General features: G+C 40.8%; 2 protein-coding genes across 2 annotated transcripts; both read right to left on the reverse strand.

Moving 5' to 3' along the window:
• Window positions 1-4,487: 4,487 nt before the first annotated feature.
• On the reverse strand, window positions 4,488-6,290 carry LOC143134990 (5-beta-cholestane-3-alpha,7-alpha-diol 12-alpha-hydroxylase-like). The gene has a single exon (XM_076295719.1). It carries the CDS (start codon window positions 6,220-6,222, stop codon window positions 4,687-4,689), a length of 1,536 nt encoding a protein of 511 aa, XP_076151834.1. The 5' UTR covers window positions 6,223-6,290; the 3' UTR covers window positions 4,488-4,686.
• Window positions 6,291-16,480: 10,190 nt separating this feature from the next.
• Window positions 16,481-18,220, reverse strand: LOC143134991 (5-beta-cholestane-3-alpha,7-alpha-diol 12-alpha-hydroxylase-like). Its single transcript, XM_076295720.1, has one exon. The coding sequence runs from the start codon at window positions 18,144-18,146 to the stop codon at window positions 16,611-16,613; it is 1,536 nt and encodes a 511-aa protein (XP_076151835.1). The 5' UTR covers window positions 18,147-18,220; the 3' UTR covers window positions 16,481-16,610.
• Window positions 18,221-20,191: the final 1,971 nt, after the last annotated feature.

Genomic DNA, 20,191 nt, shown 5'->3' on the forward strand with positions numbered 1-20,191 from the left:
ATGCTATAATGCTAACATCTACGTGAAATAGTAGTGGAATGTCACTTACCTGAAAAACTGGAGCGAAGTCTTCTTAAAGTGTCGGTTAGTAGGCTTCAGTTAATAGCAACCCATTTTATGTCAGATATTTGAATAAACATTTTCAGAAAGGATGTGGTGTGTAGGATCACAGCCAAGACATAATTTCGGAGTTTCCTCCACTCAGCTAGTGATGTCGTCTGCTGCCTCGACACCAGCCGTCAATCAAGTTGACCACGCCCTTAATTATTAATACATTTAATATCTAAATGCGATCTAAACTAACGAGTTAGAAAAAAATTCACCCACCTCACAGTTGTCAGGCACTCGGGAACTACCAACAAATACAATAAAAGTCCATGGGACCAACCTGTAAAAGCATGAATTTATGCTGTGAAAACGGACATTTTAACATGGGGGTCTATGGACATTTGCTCCCTTTTGGGACCTGCCCCTAGCGGATTTTCGATGAATTGCAATTTTTCGCATTTCCGGGTAGGCTTCATAGTTCAAATTAGAATAGACCTCTCCAGAATAAGTCCCGCCTCCGTAACTTCCGTATCCATCCAACTTCCTGGCGTGGATTGTCTATGGGGAATAACATGGCGTTTCGAAATATCATACCGGTAAAACATCTGTAGGTAGCGAAGTTGAAAAAGCTGGTGGGCAGATTGGCCTACATACTTCTGCCATATAGTTTCCACTGGATTTTTTGATTGTCGGTGCCGTTTAAGTAGTATACTATAGACTATACTACTCAAACGGCACCGAAAGGTCTATGTTGCCGCTTGGTTATCAAGGTATATTGGGTGCAAAAGTGGCGAGCACATTTTCTGCAGATTTTGCATGTGCACACTAAAGTCGTAAATGTGTAACAGTAAAGTTGAAGTTGTAAATTTTTTTATATCATGTTAACACAAAATAGGGGCTACGGGTTCACAAATCCTTTTTACAGGTACACAAATCCTATCATGTGAGTCACAACTTTCAAGAGTCATGCACTCGACACTTTTGCTCCAATCGTTGCAGCGCAGTTGGTGCGAAACACATTTGCACATCCGTGTTTCATAATCTGAGAACATGCACAACATTCGTGCATTTGTAAACCCAAATGTGAACTAATGCATCCGAAGTTGTGCATCTGTGAAATAATTTCTCATTAATAAAATTCTACAGATCACTTTGATTTTCTTGCACGACTACAAGTCAACTGATACAAGTGCTCGAATCTGCTTCTACGAGTGACGAGTGACTTTTGCTCCTAGCTAGGTGATATAATAGGAGCAAAAAGATTTGTATGTGTGCACGTCGAGCAATCGATCGAGAAAACAAGGCGGCCGGATCTGGATCCTGGATCGCGCTCAGACTACCATTGCCTGCTCATAAAGTAAGTAACCTCAGCATGTTTCCTTATCAATGAAGGACACACGATTTATAGTTTTTCTTTGCACAAAGCGAGGAAAAAAAATATTTGTTGCGGTGTTAAGTTTTACGACCTTATTATTCATAATGGCTGCACAGCAAACAGTTGCTAACTTGCCTAGCACTATCTGTCTTCATGCAAGATACAAGTCAGCTGTTCGAATATTGCAGAACGATTGTGTCAGATAATGTGTCCTAACGATTTTGGACGGGCAGTGTTATATTTCTGTACTTAGCTAGCTTGATCTGGCACTGGAGGATTTAGCAAGCAGGTAAACTAAGCTAAACATAGCTGTCATGATAATGTAAACCAACAAACAAGATAACTTTCTTCATATTATTATCATGTTACTTACGTTATGAGCAGGCAATGGTAGTCTGAGCGCGATCCAGATCCGGCCGCCTTGTTTTCTCGATCGATTCGCTCGACGTGCACACATACAAATCTTTTTGCTCCTATTATATCACCTAGCCAGGAGCAAAAGTATCGTCACTCGTAGAAGCATATTCGAGCACTTGTATCAATTGACTTGTAGTCGTGCAAGAAAATCAAAGCGATCTGTAGAATTTTATTAATGAGAAATTATTTCTCGGATGCACAACTTCGGATGCATTAGTAGTTCACATTTGGGTTTACAAATGCACGAATGTTGTGCATGTTCTCAGATTATGAAACACGGATGTGCAAATGTGTTTCGCACCAACTGCGCTGCAACGATTGGAGCAAAAGTGTCGAGTGCGTGACTCTTGAAAGTTGTGACTCACAGGATAGGATTTGTGTACCTGTAAAAAGGATTTGTGAACCCGTAGCCCCTATTTTGTGCTAACAAGATATAAAAAAAATATGTACAACTTCAACTTTACTGTTACACATTTACGACTTTAGTGTGCACATGCAAAATCTGCAGTTAAATGTGCTCGCCACTTTTGCACCCAATATACCTTCATACTTGGTCCCTGCATGAGATATAATCAGCAGGATCATGGGTTTGATGACACACCAGCCATGCTCAGTTAATGCCACACTTAGCTTTTGAGAAGGATTTGTCTTTTCCACTCCAACCCATTGAAGAACCCATTAGATCTTGGGGTGGATCTGAGGACCGGCTCAGGGAATTCTTATATGCCCAAATAAGACCAATAACATAATATAATTAGTTTGCATTTTCTGATTGTACTATAGCAACATTGGGCCTTTTCTGACGTTTGGTCTGCTGGCTGAGCACCATGCTGGCCGAGTTATGCTCCTCTAGTTTATCAATAAAACTTTAATTTCTGGAGTAACTTTTAATATATAGAATTATAGACAATTATAGAAGAGATGTGCGTCAGACAAGATCAAGGGAATTCTTGATATATATATATAATATAAAATAATACATGACCAAATAAGGATTTTTTTCCTTTCTTTTTTTGCATTTTCTGATTGTACCGTAGCAACATTGGGCCTTTTCTGACGTTTGCTGGTCTTAGCACCGTCTGTTGGCCGAGTTGTGCTCCTCTAGTTTATCAATAAAACTTTAATTTCTGGAGTAACTCCTAATCTACCGGGTCCAATTGTTGCAACACAGTGTAAAATAATATACAGCAAAGTGACATATGCCAGATTCCGTGTCCTTTAATGTTTGTGTGGCTAAAATGTTATAAATGACCACAAACACCTAACTGAAAAGGTTACATGTGGCAGGGTTAATTACAGTTTTTTTCTGAATGCTTAAACACAACCGTGATTCTTATAGCACAATTTCTAAAGCTATTAATACTTATAGCAAAACCACTCACTGAGTTCGCAAAACTAAAAGCACAAACACTGCTTTGCACTCAGTTTGCAATTTTGTAACACACACTTTGCACAACTGTAGGCACAATTCACTGACAGCACTCTTTTTGCGGAACTGTAAACACAACTCATGCTTTACACTCAATTTCCAAATAATCAACACACTCCTAGCAAATCTATACACATGTATGGCTATAACTCTCTGGCGCACTTTCTCATGTGAAAACTGTTTTAGATAATTAGTTCACTTTGCAATCAGCCTAAGCACTATAAATAAGCCACAGGTAATGTACAATGGGTACAATGGAGGGAGCGGAAGAGTGAGAAGAGTAAGAATTATAGGAGGCCGAAGAATAGGACAAGGAGGTGAAGAAGTAGGAGGAAGAGGACGCAGAGGTGAAGAAGTGAGAGGAAGAGGATGACAAGGACAAGGAGGTGAAGTTAGAGGATAAGGACAAGGAGGAGGACGAGGAGGGGGAAGAGGAAGGGTAAGAAGAGAAAGAAATAGCCCTTTTACAGGCAAAAAAATCAGTCTACATGTGGGGATATTGTCATGTTAGGCCTGGATACGGCATTCCAATATATTTTCCCCGGTGCCTTGGACTAGGGCATTGCATGTGATGTAGATCAAATTTTGAGAGAGACGACCCGATGTAGACTGATTTGTTTTGTCTCAGTGAAATTGCTATTTTGTGTTTTGACTTGGAAAAACACACTTGTGTTTGTTTTGATGTGTGTAAATAAACACCAATGCTTGAAGTTTGGATCCCTGTATGTTTACAGATCTATGACAAAAGTATGACCTCAAACTGACAAAGTCTACCTTGTGCACAGAGAAAGCAAAAGCCAGATGTGTTTTTTATTCATACATCAGTGTGTAGTTGGCACATTGTGTACTTATTGTGATGGCTTGTGTTTACTGTTCACACGAAGGTGTGAAGAATTAAGCAAGGTGTGTTAGCTTTTGCAAGAGAACTACCATGTTTTGCTGATTGGGTGAAAGGTTTTCCTATTTGTGTGTAAAGTTTTGTAAAAAAAGCCATAGTTACAAAAAATGGGCTTAAGCAATCAGAAAAAACTGTAAAACAGTAGAAAACACTCGATTGTGATATAGAGACAGTAAATGTTGTGAAAAAATTACATTTAATTACATTTGTTAATGGCCTGCAATATTCCCAAGACTACAAGCCAACAATTTAGAACTATTTTGCAATAATATGACATACATGACATAGGTTTACCAAAGCCTATTTTTTTGTTCTTTTCAAGCAAAAAAAGACAACAATAACTTTTTTTGTAGCATTTACTTTAATGAATTTTTCATTTGAATGTAACACTGGCATTGATTAAAACAGATATATGTGTATGTGTGTGATTTCAATTACATTATATGAATATATTGTATGAATGTGCTGTAATTCTTGAAGATTCATACATTGTTGTCAAGCAACTTATGACTCTGTATGTCAGAATTTCAGCCTGTATCTGAAGGGAATGTCTCGGGTAGGATGCAGTGACCCAAAGCCAAAACGCCTTATATCAATATCAGGCACCTTCTCATCAGGGTCTTTCAGCTCAAAGTCAAAATATGAGAGCATGAGGAAGATAAACTGCTTCAGCTCATTGGTGGCAAAAAAGCGCCCTGGACACATGGTGACACCAGCTCCCCAGGGCATGGTGTAGTATTTCACCTTTCTGCCATTTTTGTAGAAGTCTGTCTTTCTCACACCATCTGAAGTCAGGAAACGGTCATATTTGAAAGTAGCTGGATCAGGGTGAACCTCTGGATCCATATGCACAGCAGTATAGGGGAAAAGAGCCACTCTGTCTCCCTCCCGGACGCTATACTCACGACCATCAGCCATCTTCAAGGCCATGCCTTGCAGTACAGTGCGGGTGAGGACAGGTGCAGCTGTTAAACGCAAGGTCTCCTCCACAGTGCTGTCTAGGACCGGCGTCTTCAGGAGCATGTCCCTGGTCAGGTCAATGAGGGGTCCTCCACGCTTCACTTCCTGTCCTGTCTCCCGCAGTACCTGCTCCACCTCAGCTCGCACCGCCTTCATGGCTTCAGGATGCTTCATGAGAAAGAGGAGCAGCCAGAAGGCAGAGGGGCCAGTGTTTCCCTGTGACGCCCAAAGGAGCAGGAACATAAATCGGTCTTGCATGCTTTCTTCCATTCCACGTTCAGCTCTTACTTGCTGCTGGTCCAGGACCCAACCACTGATATTGTCTCTGGTACTCACTTTCTGTACTGACAGCATATTCCAGAATAGTCTCTTCAAACGCTCTGCCTCCATCTTCTCACTGGGGCCAAGGACGCCATATGCCAGATTAGGGAACAGTTGGTCATACTTACGGAACTCATAGAACAGTTCATCTGATTCAAGACGATCTGCCTCCTTGGCTTTCTCCAGCCCCTCTGGCTGTGTGGGTGTCTTATTACCAAACAATGCCAGATATCCAGCTCGAAAAACAATGTTGTAGCTGTATTTGAACAGCCCATCTTCCTGCCAGCCATTTTGATGGTCTCCTGAACCAACACTGTGCAGCATGAGATTCTGAAGGTTGCTCATCATGGCCTGGGTCATCACAACTAGCCCGTCACCCATAAGATGCTTGTTGCTGTACACTTGGAAGTCCTTGTGCTCACTTTCAGGGGTATAATATCCAAAAACTCTTTGAACAAGATGTTTGGCAAACTTATTGAAATCCAGCTTGGCTCTGGCCTCCTTCACCACTGATCCAAATGACAAAGGGTCCATGATGAATGTGAAATAAAACCCACCCAGCAGCACTGTAAAGATATCTCCATGTTTTCCTTTCATGCGCTCTAAAAACTTTGCGGTATCTCTTCTGAATTCAAGAACATGTCCCAGCCATGGCAGAGGGCCTTTATCGAGGGGAGGCTCACCGGGACGATGTCGACGGAAAGCTCCCAGGAGGTATAATCCACCTAGAACAGAGAGTAGCAGAGCAAACAAAACTGGCAGAATCAAGCCCATAGCTGTTCTCTTGCTCTTGCTTGCATCTCTGAGCTATATAACCTCTTGTTAAAAACTCCTCTGAACACGCAGCAGAGCATGTGCTCCTCCCCTTTAGAACAGAAACACTAGTGTTACAATCGAATCATCAGATGACTTGCCAGCAGAAATATTTCCATGCTTCATTAACACTTTCAGTTGAAGTTCTCATGTGACATATGACGCAAATCAAAACGGAAAAGAATGCCTTTGGGGTTCAGTCATTCCACCCCTGCCCGCACACACAAGAAGGGGGAGGGGTGCCCTCTTTCAGGTACAAGCAATGGCCCCACAAAAGGTCTTTGCTCATCCCTGGCAGAAACTATACTTTCCACAAGCCCATTTTACAAATATTAAAATGAGAGCACAATTTGACACTTCACTCTGTAATTTTTGACTTTTTTGTCTTTATCATGATAGGACAGTGGAGAGGCAGACAGGAAGCGAGTGATGGGGTAGGATGAGGAAATGACCCGGGGTGTCCCCGTCCCCATGGTCACTTGGACCCACATGTGGTACGGGCGCTGTAGCCAGTTGCACCACAGCGCCCCCATGTGAGATTTATCTTTACTTACAGTTTTTTTCTGATTGCTTAAGCAGATTTTTTGTAACTATTGGCTATTTTTGCAAAACTCTACACACAAATAAGAAAACCTTTCACCAAATCAGCAAAACATTGTAGTTCTCTTGCAAAAGCTAATAAACCTTGCTTAAAATCTTCACACCTTCGTAAAAATGGTATTTTCATAACAAACAGTCAACACAAGCCATCACATTAATAAGCACACTATGCGCCAACTATACACTGATGGTATGAATAAAAAAACACATCTGGCTTTTGCTTTCTCTGTGCACACGGTAGGGTACTGTATGTCAGTTTGAGGTCATACTTTTGTCATAGTTCTGTAAACATATGGATCCAAACATCAAGTATTGGTGTTTATTTACCCACATCAAAACAAACACAGGTGTTTTTTTCCAAGTCGAAACACAAAATAGTAATTTCACTGAGACAAAAAAAAAATCAGTCTACATCGTGTCGTCTTCCTGGGTCCTGCCACAAAATTCCGTGTGCATCAAGGGACCGGGAAAAATATCTTCTGGAATGCCGTATCCAGGCCTGACATGATGCCTGGTCAATATCCCCACATGCCTCCTCTATTGCCTGTAAAAAGGCTATGCGTTGATGGGGATGATGGTCATAGACCTTCCAGCGCCAGGCAGAGAAGAACTCTTCAATTGGATTCAAGAATGGAGAGTATGGGGGAAGGTTTTGTAAGTGAGGAGTGGGTGTTCTGTAAACCAGTTGCGGAACAAAGCAGCCCTATGGAGACTAACATTGTCCCATATGATGATGTATCTGGTCTGCTCTGGTCTCTGAACATTACTGAGCATGTCATGTAAGGTGTCCAGGAATGTAATAATGTGTGCAGTGTTATATGGGCCTAGGGTTGCATGATGGTGAACAACACCATTTTGAATTTATACTGTACTGTAACTGCACACATAGTTATGTTACCACCACGTTGTCCTGGGACATTGATTATGGCACAGTGTCCAGTAATGTTCCTGCCACGTTTCCTTGTTTTAGTGAAGTTACTGTAAAACCTGCCTCATCCACAAAAAGCAGCTCATGACCCATGACATCTGCCTCTAACTCCATCACTCTCTGGACAAGACAAAACAAATGCAGCAAGTCCCAAGTAAATACAGAGAAGGGCAAGTCGAGTCCAAGTCAAAGTCACATCAAAGCCAAGTCGAGTCCAAGTCCCAATCTTTTTCAAGTCCTAAACAAGTCATCAGGTACTCTTCACTTAATAATGCCATTATTAGACTATCGATCATAATTTTAGCCCTTACATCTAATCCACAGTATTTTTTTTATAAATACAGATCAAAACATGTTCAATGTTTCTGTCTTGCAATCTTTTACGACATGTGCATACCTGTGTAATATACACATGTGCATACCTGAGTAATCTGTACAAAACGTATAGCTACATGACACTCAGCACAGCTGCTAATATATAGCCTATATTGTTTTTCCAAATTGCGGAGCCCACTGTAAGGATGAGCACTGTCACTTTAAGCCCATTGTGCCACTGTCCACACCACACGTTCTCATAATGATCTTTTTTTTACCAGCTCCATTCAGCCTATGGCTAGTCCACAAACTCAAACATTGTTTGTGCCACATGTATAGCACAATATTAACAATGATAAGCATGATATTAAGTTGGCACAAACAGCTTTCATTCCTTTGGAAAGAGAAGCATAAATGACATGACGCTTGCTTGACATTTTCTGTTAAATTAAAAGTGAATTAGCCTATGAGCCTGGTAGCCAGTAGCCACCTAGATACAGTAGCTGAGTGGAATGCGTTTCAATCTGCATAGCTCTATGTGCTTCATGTAAATAAATTATAGAATACTTCAAGACTCACCAGTTCCATTACACAAAGGCAAAGACAACTCTTCATATTCTTGTCCACTTTCCAAATCACAGTGAGTGCAGCTAGTATGTCATAGTGACCTGGATCTCATAGTTTATAAAAGTAGGCTAGTGAGAACCGGATAAATTCGCAATCTCCTCTAATCTCGTTTGTTGCCTTCACGATTTCCTTTTATACGTTTTTTATATTTTTAAAAGAAAATATCAATTATCATCAACAATGATCAAGCCAGCTGGAACCTACTCGTTTTCTCTCCCTCTCGTGCATGCTTAGATGCGTTCTCAATTAAATGCAGTAGGCTAGTATAAGTTCAAGTTGGATCTTCATGGAGAGGTCTCGAAAAGTATCATCTTTATGTTCATCTTTATGTAACATGCTGTTGGTGCATTTTAACATTAAACGTTCTCTAACAAGAGTGCAAATCAGTTTGCAGTAAAGCTACTATTTATTATGACCGCCGCGCAGCGAAGCGGCGGTCATATAGGTTTAGTCAGAATTTTTTTTTTTTTTCTTTTTCGCATGCCCAAATTTCCATCAATGAGTCCCGGGACACTGAAAGACCGGGGTACACGAAACTTGGTGGGCATGTAACCCCACATGGATAGCATGGAACCATCGTTTTTCGTTTTGATCTGTAGGCAGACACAGTTTTCTGTGAATATCTCGAAAACCGTAGGGTTTAGTAGGACCATTTTTTTTTGTATGTTGATCTCAAGGGGCCATGTCAACCCATTCCATAACCACTCATTTCATGTATAGCGCCACCTAGTTAAACACAAAAAAGTAAAAATGAGGTGTTGTAATCACAGGTATCTGTGACCTAACATAGTCAAAACTGCACGAAATTGGAAGTGTAGGATCATTATGACACCCTCTGTATGCACGCCAAATTTTGTGGAATTCCGTTCATGGGGGGCCACACAATAAATTAATTTATGTTACTATACACCAACTGGCCTGTAGGTGGCCGGAGACAGTTTTCTGTGAATATCTCGAGAACCGTAGGGCCTAGGAGGTCCACCTTTTTTATGTATGTTGGTCTTAAGGGGGCATGTCAACCCATCCCATTACCACTTATTTCATGTATAGCGCCACCTAGTTAAAAATTAAAAAGCAAAAAATTAGGTGTTTTCATCACAATATCTCTGGCTGACAAGGTCAAAACTGCACGAAATTAAAAGTGTAGGATCATTATGACACCCTCCGAATGCATGCCAAGTTTTGTGTACTTTCGTTCATGGGGGGCCTTACAATAAAATAATTTGTGTGTTCATTTAGTGACGTACACCAACAAGGATTCCCGGGACACTGAAAGACCGGGGTACACAAAACTTGGTGGGCATGTACCCCCACATGGATAGCATGGAACCGTCATTTTTCGTTTTGATCTGTAGCCCCCCCGCTGGACTGGACCCCCTGAAAGGAGGGTAGGGCAGACACAGTTCTCTGTGAATATCTTGAGAAATGTAGGGCCTAGGATGACCATTTTTTCCCGTATGTTTGCCTCCAGGGGTCATGTTAACCCATTTCATGTGCACACATGTGCCAAACAGATACACACACACACACACATACATTCACAGTAATCATACGTATGACACATACTCACACAGTAGACATATGTACGCTTGCATGCACAGGCACATACGCAGGCACACACACAAGCACGCACACACACACACACACACACACCCACACACACACTCAAACACACACACACCCACACACATAACATAAACATAACACAAACAATCAAGAATTTCTCAGAATTATGAACAGGCAAGATGGAGGTGGGGTTGTATAAACTTAATTTTACATGTGAAATCTATGAACTAATCATGTTTTGGTACTTGTTGTCTAGCAGATACCAAGAATTAAGTGAGGATAATGCAATTTAGTGAGACAGTTAGAATCATATAGGCCTTTCAGCGTGATTTCTTTTTGTGGAAAAAATGTGCTGGACTGGGCGGCGGTCATATTTTGTACCGCTCTGCGGTACATCTAGTTGGCTAAATGTTGGTCCTTCCTCGGTCTTGGTGCCCTACACACAGTGCGTAACGTGTGTGGTGGTAGCGGCAGCACTGAACTGTGCTCTGGCCACTTGTCTCCGCTATTTTTATTTTTAAAAAAAATTTTAGTCGCGGAGGGAAAGCGTCTCTGGGGTGACTGGTCCACGATCAGGAAATTTAGTTTTTGATTCGAGACACGTGTCAAGTCATCACAAGTCAAAGAGGCAAAGTCCGAGTCAAGTCTCGAGTGAATAGTATTTAAGTCCAAGTCGAGTCGCAAGTCATGCAGAATTTTATCAAGTCAAGTCTGAAGTCATTAAAACTCATGACTCGAGTCTGACTTGAGTCCAAGTCATGTGACTCGAGTCCACATGTCTGAATGATAGCTTACTATAGCTTACCTGCATATAGTCATATCGCAGTTGTTTTACACATTCACTGTTTCTTTCAAAAGGGACTCTGTAGATTTGTTTCATTCGGATTCTGTTGTGGGCAAGTACACAACATAATACAGAAATGCTCACATTGTGTATGTTTTGGAAGGTGGTGTCATCCTCAATTATGCGCTGCTATATTTCTCGTAGCCTTATGGAATTATTTGCAATTTGTTTATGTATAGTGCTTAGGCTGATTGCAAAGTGAACTAATTATCTAAAACAGTTGGCAAAATAGTGTAAATAATAGCCATACATGTGTATAGTTTTGCTAGGAGTGTGTTGATCATTTGGACATTGAGTGTAAAGCATTGAGTTGTGTTTACAGTTCCGCAAAGATTGCTGTGTGCAGTGAATTGTACTTACAGTTTTGCAAAGTGTGTGTCACAAAATTGCAAACTGAGTGAAAAGCAGTGTTTGTGCTTTTAGTTTTGCAAACTCAGTGAGTAGTTTTGCTATAAGTATTAACAGTTTTAGAAATTGTGCTATAAGAATCACGGTTAGGGTTTAAGCAGTAATCTGTAATTGGTTTGGTGTGGCCATTTATAACCAACAACCACTAATGAAAAGTGAAAATACACTTTCAATCTTTTCTTTGGAAACTATATTGTAGATGCATGCTTAAGTAGTCTACAGTGTAATACAAACTGCCAGTTTTACATGTCAAGCCTTTACAGACCAACTGGTGGGACAGGTGCCATACAGTATGTCTCCCAGTTTCTCATGGTCTGGGGTAACCTTTTCATTCCAAGATTACTTAGGAGCAAACACTGTTTTTACATGATTTAAAAGTGAAAACCATGATTTTGTACAACGTGGCATGACCTTACAGTCTTTTGAAATGCCCATTGGGTTTTTCATGCAGGAAGTCACACCTCTGCAAAAGCTCTTGATAATAAATGCATGAGGTAGTTACAGCTGAGTATATCTTTAATCTAATTTTATTATGCTATTCATTTTTCTATATATAGTCGTATAATAGTTTTATGATTCTATATTTGTTATACAGTAAAGTGTAAGTCTTCCTTGTATCTGTGTGTTTGTTGAGATGAATAAACTGAACTAGTTTCCAACATGCCTAAATATATTGCTACTTTTAGTTAACACTTTTAGTTAGTAGTTAGTGTGTCAGACAAGATCAAGGGAATTCTGACTCTTTATTGCCTATTCCCTGATATACTGGACTATAAAGCCATTAAATGCCAGGCAAATGTAAATCACTATGATATAGAGCATTGTTTCCCAAACTTTTTTTCTAGGGACCCACTTTTTAAAAATGACAGACCATCGCGACCCATTTCACTTCAGATCTAACATGCAACCACCAATATTGTTTTAGGCCACAGGTTCTCAAACTTTTATATGCCCCCCCTAACCATTCTACACTGCCATATGTATATGTAATAGCGCCTAGGTATGGCCTACTAACACTACTATTACAGGGATTGGTGATGCACTGACTCAGTTTCCCACAACTCTGCAATCTCAATTACACATGAAACAATGTTAAAGATAATGCTTTAATGTGCATCCAAGAGTTTGGGGATGTTCTTGCATTCTACGCAATCATCACTCTTCAACATAGTAAGCTGTTCCTGTATATCTGAAGAGAGATGTTGTAGAGATGTTGGCTATGTTGCGTTGCAGACAAATGGATCCATAACAGCGTTAATTCCGATGTAAACATAGCAAATAACTCAAGTCGTTATATTGTAGCCTATTTCTGGAGGTTTCTTTGGAAAGTTGAATCCGCATTGAATCCGCAAGTTAAACGTTTGCTTGTTTGTAGGCCTTATACTAAGGCTGTGTATTGGTGTTGTGACAAGCTATGTTGTTGTAAGAACGTGAAATTAATACATTTCAGAATAAGAGGCTTTTGCGCAATAGCCAAAAGATAATAGAGTTTGCGAGGTGGAAAACAAGAGGAAATAATAGCTTTTAAAATGTCCATTTAAATTGTAGCCTTATATAATGCATTGGTGTGCATTTTAAATCCAAAATAATAAGGAATGTGAGGAGGCTGCTATTAACTCATTGAATGCCAAGCTGTTTTCGGGAGCTTTGTCCTAGAGTGCCAGCAATCTAGACCATTGTTGATGATTTTTGTACAGCCACGGCATATTCTGTGTTATAGCTATGAACACATACAATAGCTCGATTAAAAGGTGAGACTTTAAGCTCTCGGTGGGTGCAAACGCCTCTGTTCCTGAGAAATCCCAAGCTTAACAGTGGCTAGTTTTCATCAAAATCGCTGTTTTTTTTTCTAGAAATGGAGATATAACGTCTTTCATGAAATATGAAGTGTTGCCTGTTACTTACTTGTGTAAATTTTCCGGGAAGTGATCAGCGAGACTGCCACCTAGTGATAGACCTGACGTGCATGTGTCACTAATTCGACCCAAAGCGGTTATGATAAAATGTCCAGATAAAATGTCCAGATTGTGCGTTTTCATGAGTTTTCGATCGTCATATATTTCATTTCCATTCATTACAGAGTTCCCAAAATCACATATAAGGTGTGTTAGAGTGTCTAGTTTGTAATTTAAAAAAAAGCTAAAAACGTAATATTACGTTTTTGGCACTCAACACATGGGAAGGAAAAACGCAATATTACGTTTTTGGCACTCAATGAGTTAAAGGATAATTCCGGTGTGATTTTGACCTAAAGTGTGTTGAAACATGATACCAAGTGTGAACGTATGTCTCATAGCTCACCTCGGCTTGTCCCCTGCACTCAGAAATCTGGCGCTAGTTAGCCAATGCTACCAACAGTGTTTCGTTGTGGTGCCTCGGGCATCGGCCTAGCCATGCAAATAAATCACTGTTTTACACCATTTACGAGGCTCATACTTCATTGGTAGACTTCCGAGGGCCTTGACATTTAAAACGAGACATGGAGAACTTTGAAAAAGCACTGGAAGTTTATTTACAAGACGATTTATACAGACAGTACCTTAAGGAATTTTACCGTTCGACGCCACCTTGAATTTAGTCACGATAAGTCGTGCGACGAGTACGAACAAACAGGTATGATAAGGGATCAGATTCCAAAAATAATTCCGTGGAAATGCGTTGCTGCTACTGGAAGCAACTGAATCCATGCATTTCCACTGAATTATTTTTGGAATCTGATCCCTTATAGCTGTTCGTTTGTACTCGTCGCTCGACTTATTGTGACTAAATTCACGGTAGGTAAATTTAGGTAGAATATGTTGCATGATTTTATGAAAGTACGATGTATTGCGACATCATGCAAGTCAAATTTGTAGTTTCTTATGTCTCGTTCCATCGAACTGCAAACCCGCTACCCGATCTGGCAAACTTACATAGTGCGGTTACAGCTGATAGAGGGCCGCGAAGCGAATGCTGAAGTGCCGTTCACCCTGTTACGAGTTGATGAACCACGGAAACAATTTTGGAAACATTATTTTAAGGTACAAAAAACTCTTTGGTGTTGCTTTAAATGTCAAGACCCTCAGAAGTCTACCAATGAAGTATGGGGCTACTTTGAGCCTCGTAAATGGTGTAAAACAGTGATTTATTTGCATGGCTAGGCCGATGCCCGAGGCACCGCAACGAAACACTGTTGGTAGCATTGGCTAACTAGCGCCAGATTTCTGAGTGCAGGGGACAAGCCGAAGTGAGCTATGAGACATATGTTCACACTCGCTATCATGTTTCAACACACTTCAGGTCAATATCACACCGGAATTCTCCTTTAACTTTAAAGAGTGCATCTACAATTGAAACTATCAGCCTATGACGCAAATTGAATAGCCATGCCCGGTATACAGATGTCTGCTTTAGTTGACAGCATGGTAACTAGATTTTCATCGGTCAACGGAAGCTGTCCGTTAATGTTCATGCTGATTCATGTCCGTTAATGTTCATGCTGATTCATGTCCCTTGCATTTTGCAACTGCGAGGTCCATAGCAGGCACCCCACAGAAATGTTTCCTTTTGCGAGTGAGATGCACGCTGCCCCCTCTGCGACGCGTTCGCCCCCAGTGTCAGAACTGTTAGGGCCGTCACTGTGGTAAACAAACTATATCCTAATAGAAAACTGATAGCTTTCCTGGTTAAATGGCCTGGTAAGCTAGGCCTATTACACAACATAAATTGTGCTGGCGACCCAAATAAAATCTCCTGCGACCCACCTGTGGGTCGCGACCCAGTCTTTGGGAACCAATGATATAGAGGACAAGGTATTTTAAACTACTGTCGTATGAAACAATTTCTCACTGACTGGATACTCATTTAATCATCTCTGTCTAAAACACTCCAGTACATTCTGAGATAACGCTTCTAGGACGTGTCCCTGCATGAGATATAATCAGCAGGATCAAGGGTTTGATGACACACCAGCCATGCATGCTCAGTTAATGTCACACTTAGCTTGTGAGAAGGATTTGTCTTTTCCACTCCAACCCATTAAAGAACCCATTAGATCTTGGGGTGGATCTGAGGACCGGCTCAGGGAATGCTAATATGCCCAAATAAGACCAATAACATAATATAATTTGTTTGCATCTTCTGATTGTACTATAGCAACATTGGGCCTTTTCTGACGTTTGCTGGTCTGCTGGCTGAGCTGAGTTATGCTCCTCTAGTTTATCAATAAAACTTTAATTTCTGGAGTAACTTTTAATATACCGGCTCCAATTGTTGCAACACACTGTAAAATAATATACAGCAAAGTGACATATGCCAGATTCCGTGTCCTTTAATGTTTGTGTGGCTAAAATGTTATAAATGACCACAAACACCTAACTGAAAAGGTTACATGTGGCAGGGTTAAATAAAACAGTAGAAAACTGGATTGTGATATAGAGATAGTAAATGTTGTGAAAAAATTACATAAAATACATTTGTTAATGGCCTGCAATATTCCCAAGACTACAAGCCAACAATTTAGATTTTTTTTACAATGGTATGACACATACCATTGGGGCAGCCATGGCCTACTGGTTAGCGCTTCGGACTTGTAACCGGAGGGTTGCTGGTTCGAACCCCGACCAGTAGGCACGGCTGAAGTGCCCTTGAGCAAGGCACCTAACCCCTCAATCAACCCACCCGAGCGCCGCTGTTGTAGCGGGCAGCTCACTGCGCTGGGATTAGTGTGTGCTTCACCTCACTGTGTGTTCACTGTGTGCTGTCTGTGTTTCACTAATTCACGGACTGGGATAAATGCAAAGACCAAATTTCCCTCACGGGATCAAAAGAGTACACGCATGACAGAGGTTCACCAAAGCCTATTTCTTTGTTCTTTTCAAGCAAAAAAAGACAATAATAACTTTTTTGTAGAATTTGTTTACTTTATTGAATTTTTGAATGTAACACTGGCAATGATTGATACAGATATATGTGTATGTGTGTGTGATTTCAATTACATTATATGAATGCATGTATTGTATAAATGTGCTGTAATTCTTGAAGATCTATACATTGTTGTCAAGCAACTTATGACTCTGTATGTCAGAATTTCAGCCTGTATCTGAAGGGAATGTCTCGGGTGGGATGCAGTGACACAAAGCCAAAACGCCTTACATCAATATCAGGCATCTTCTCATCAGGGTCTTTCAGCTCAAAGTCAAAATATGACAGCATGAGGAAGATAAACTGCTTCAGCTCATTGGTGGCAAAAAAGCGCCCTGGACACATGGTGACACCAGCTCCCCAGGGCATGGTGTAGTATTTCACCTTACTGCCATTTTTGTAGAAGTCTGTCTTTCTCACACCATCTGAAGTCAGGAAACGGTCATATTTGAAAGTAGCTGGATCAGGGTGAACCTCTGGATCCATATGCACAGCAGTATAGGGGAAAAGAGCCACTCTGTCTCCCTCCCGGACGCTATACTCACGACCGTCAGCCATCTTCAAGGCTACTTCTTGCAGTACAGCGCGGTTGAGGAGAGGTGCAGCTGTTAAACGCAAGGTCTCCTCCACAGTGCTGTCTAGGACCGGCGTCTTCAGGAGCATGTCCCTGGTCAGGTCAATGAGGGGTCCTCCACGCTTCACTTCCTGTCCTGTCTCCCGCAGTACCTGCTCCACCTCAGCTCGCACCGCCTTCATGGCTTCAGGATGCTTCATGAGAAAGAGGAGCAGCCAGAAGGCAGAGGGGCCAGTGTTTCCCTGTGACGCCCAAAGGAGCAGGAACATAAATCGGTCTTGCATGCTTTCTTCCATTCCACGTTCAGCTTTTACTTGCTGCTGATCCAGGATCCAACTGCTGATGTTGTCTCTGGTACTCACTTTCTGTACTGACAGCATATTCCAGAATAGTCTCTTCAAACGCTCTGCCTCCATCTTCTCACTGGGGCCAAGGACGCCATATGCCAGATTAGGGAACAGCTGGTCATACTTACGGAACTCATGAAACAGTTCATCTGACTCTAGGCGATCTGCCTCCTTGGCTTTCTCCAGCCCCTCTGGCTGTGTAGGTGTCTTATTACCAAACAATGCCAGATATCCGGCTCGAAAAACAATGTTGTAGCTGTATTTGAACAGCCCATCTTCCTGCCAGCCATTTTGATGCTTTCGTGAACCAATACTGTGCAGCATGAGATTCTGAAGGTTGCTCATCATGGCTTCAGTCATCACAACTAGCCCGTCACCCATAAGATGCTTGTTGTTGTACTTTTGGAAGTCCTTGTGCCCACTTTCAGGGGTATAATATCCAAAAACCCTTTGAACAAGATGTTTGGCAAACTCATTGAAATCCAGTTTGGCTCTGGCCTCCTTCACCACTGATCCAAATGACAAAGGGTCCATGATGAATGTGAAATATAAACCACCGAGCAGCACTGTAAAGATATCTCCATGTTTTCCTTTCATGCGCTCTAAAAACTTTGCGGTATCTCTTCTGAATTCAAGAACATGTCCCAGCCATGGCAGAGGGCCTTTATCGAGGGGAGGCTCACCTGGACGATGTCGACGGAAAGCTCCCAGGAGGTATAATCCACCTAGAACAGAGAGTAGCAGAGCAAACAAAACTGGCACAATCAGGCCCATAGCTGTTCTCTTGCTTAATCTCTGAGCTACAGTATATGACCTCTTGTTAAAAATCCTCTGAACACGCAGCAGAGCATGTGCTCCTCCCCTTTAGAACAGAAACACTAGTGTTACAATCAAATCATCAGATGACTTATAGGCAGAAATATTTCCATGCTGCATTAACCCTTTCAGTTGAAGTTCTTACGTAACATATGACGCAAATCAAAGCGGAAAGGATGCTTTTGGGGTTGAGTCAGTACATGCGTCTTCTTCCAGTAATTGTTATGTAGTCTAACCTCATTGATTGGCCCTAGGCTAATTGCAGTTAACTTTACTTTTAGGATCTTATTGTGGTTATAGTAATACTATACTGTTTATTCTAGGTTATATCTTTTTTGTTTGTTGTTGTTTTAGTGTTAGTTTTTTTCAGGACAGTCTGGGCTACTTAGATCTGGAAAAGTATGATTTGATAATATTTGCATATGTCTTAGGGACCGTTCTTTGTTGAGGGGAGGGTCACCCAACTGTTTTTAGTCTAGAAGGGGGGTCTCCTAACTTTTGTATTCATGAAAACAGCAACATTTCAAAGTGGCTTGCTTTGTGCATATTTTTAGCTCTCAGTCTTCACACTTCAGGCATCCCTCTGCACACCATGTTTATCCTTCATTTCCTTCTTTCTTGCAGGGTAGGGAGTAAAATAAAAGGTTCGAGCTGTGGTTTTTCGAGTGGAGAGACCGAGGGCCAGATGTACTAACTTTTTTGCGCCCACTTTATTGATTCGCAACGTGCACGTAAAAACATTGCAAGGTATGTACAAACAGGCCGCACTGAGGAAAAAGCGCGCGCAGACTGCCTATCGTGGGAGCTGCGAATGGCTATTTGCGCTTTTCCGTGTCATGCATATGCATTCATACTAATCTAAGTAATATATTATTTCTATCATAATTTCAGATAGAAACTAGAAAATGCAATTCCAGGGAATTACCATTGCATGTAAATGCAAAAAAGCTGCTGTGTATAACATTAAATTACTTACAGTATGATTATTCAGATTACATAGACGTGTACAGTATTCTTGAAAACCACTTACTTGATTCGATGTTAGCTTAGAGTATATGACAGTCAGTAAAAATAAATTGTTAATTCAATATTGATCAACATTCTTTGTTTTAATACAGCATAATGATACTCAGAATACACTAATGAACACTTAACAAGCAATGTAAGCTTGAAGTAAAAAAAATCACAGTTGTGTGTGTATATATATATACAGAACTTGATAATGCCAATCATATTATCCTAAGACAGATCTATTTATCAGTGGTAATTCTGAAATGGCAGCAAGAGCTAGAGGTATCAGTTAATTGTAATAAATAGGTCACTTTTGATAGTGATATAGACTGAAGAATAAGATTCAGCCCTTCAGATGATTTTAGACAGAATTTAGGTTAGAATCTTAATTTTCACACAGCACAGCTCAGGTTTAAAAACAGAGGTCTAACAGCACAGCTAAGTTTCACAGATGTCACAGCACAGGTATGATTCAAATGTATGCATGCTTATATAGTTGTCGGCATAGTCCTCCTGCAACAATATAATACTCAGAATGTCTCAGTGTAGATCTCAGATCTACGTCTCAGTATAGTTCAAAGGTATGTGCAGATATGTTGATATATGGTCACATGTTTTTAGGAATTAATGTTAGTGTTAATGTCAGCGATGTATGGTTGGCAGGATGTGCACACAGACAGGCACACACGTAATGTAATACATGGTCATCACCACACTGGTCTGGTTCCTAAAAGACAAAAGCAAACAAGTTATAGAGTTATACCAAAAACAAGGAATGTGTACAATTGTTCAATACAACTTAGATATTTAAGTGAGGTTGTTGCACCATAAATCTGTAATGGTAGTTAAATATACTAGCCTATAGTATTTCACCGCAAACAAAGCAACTTTTTGTGTTTTATTCATTTCTGTTTAAGGATAGTTGATAGCCAAACAGTTTAAAGTAAACAGCTTAAAACACTTTGTAGGCAAAGGGTGTGTTGTTGCTGTTG

The sequence above is a fragment of the Alosa pseudoharengus genome, unplaced genomic scaffold (assembly GCF_046254945.1).
Source record: "Alosa pseudoharengus isolate Yale_2024_CS ecotype anadromous, Long Island Sound unplaced genomic scaffold, YU_APseudo_1.1 YU_APseudo_1.1_scf_2, whole genome shotgun sequence".
NCBI classification, from domain to species: Eukaryota; Metazoa; Chordata; class Actinopteri; order Clupeiformes; family Clupeidae; genus Alosa; species Alosa pseudoharengus.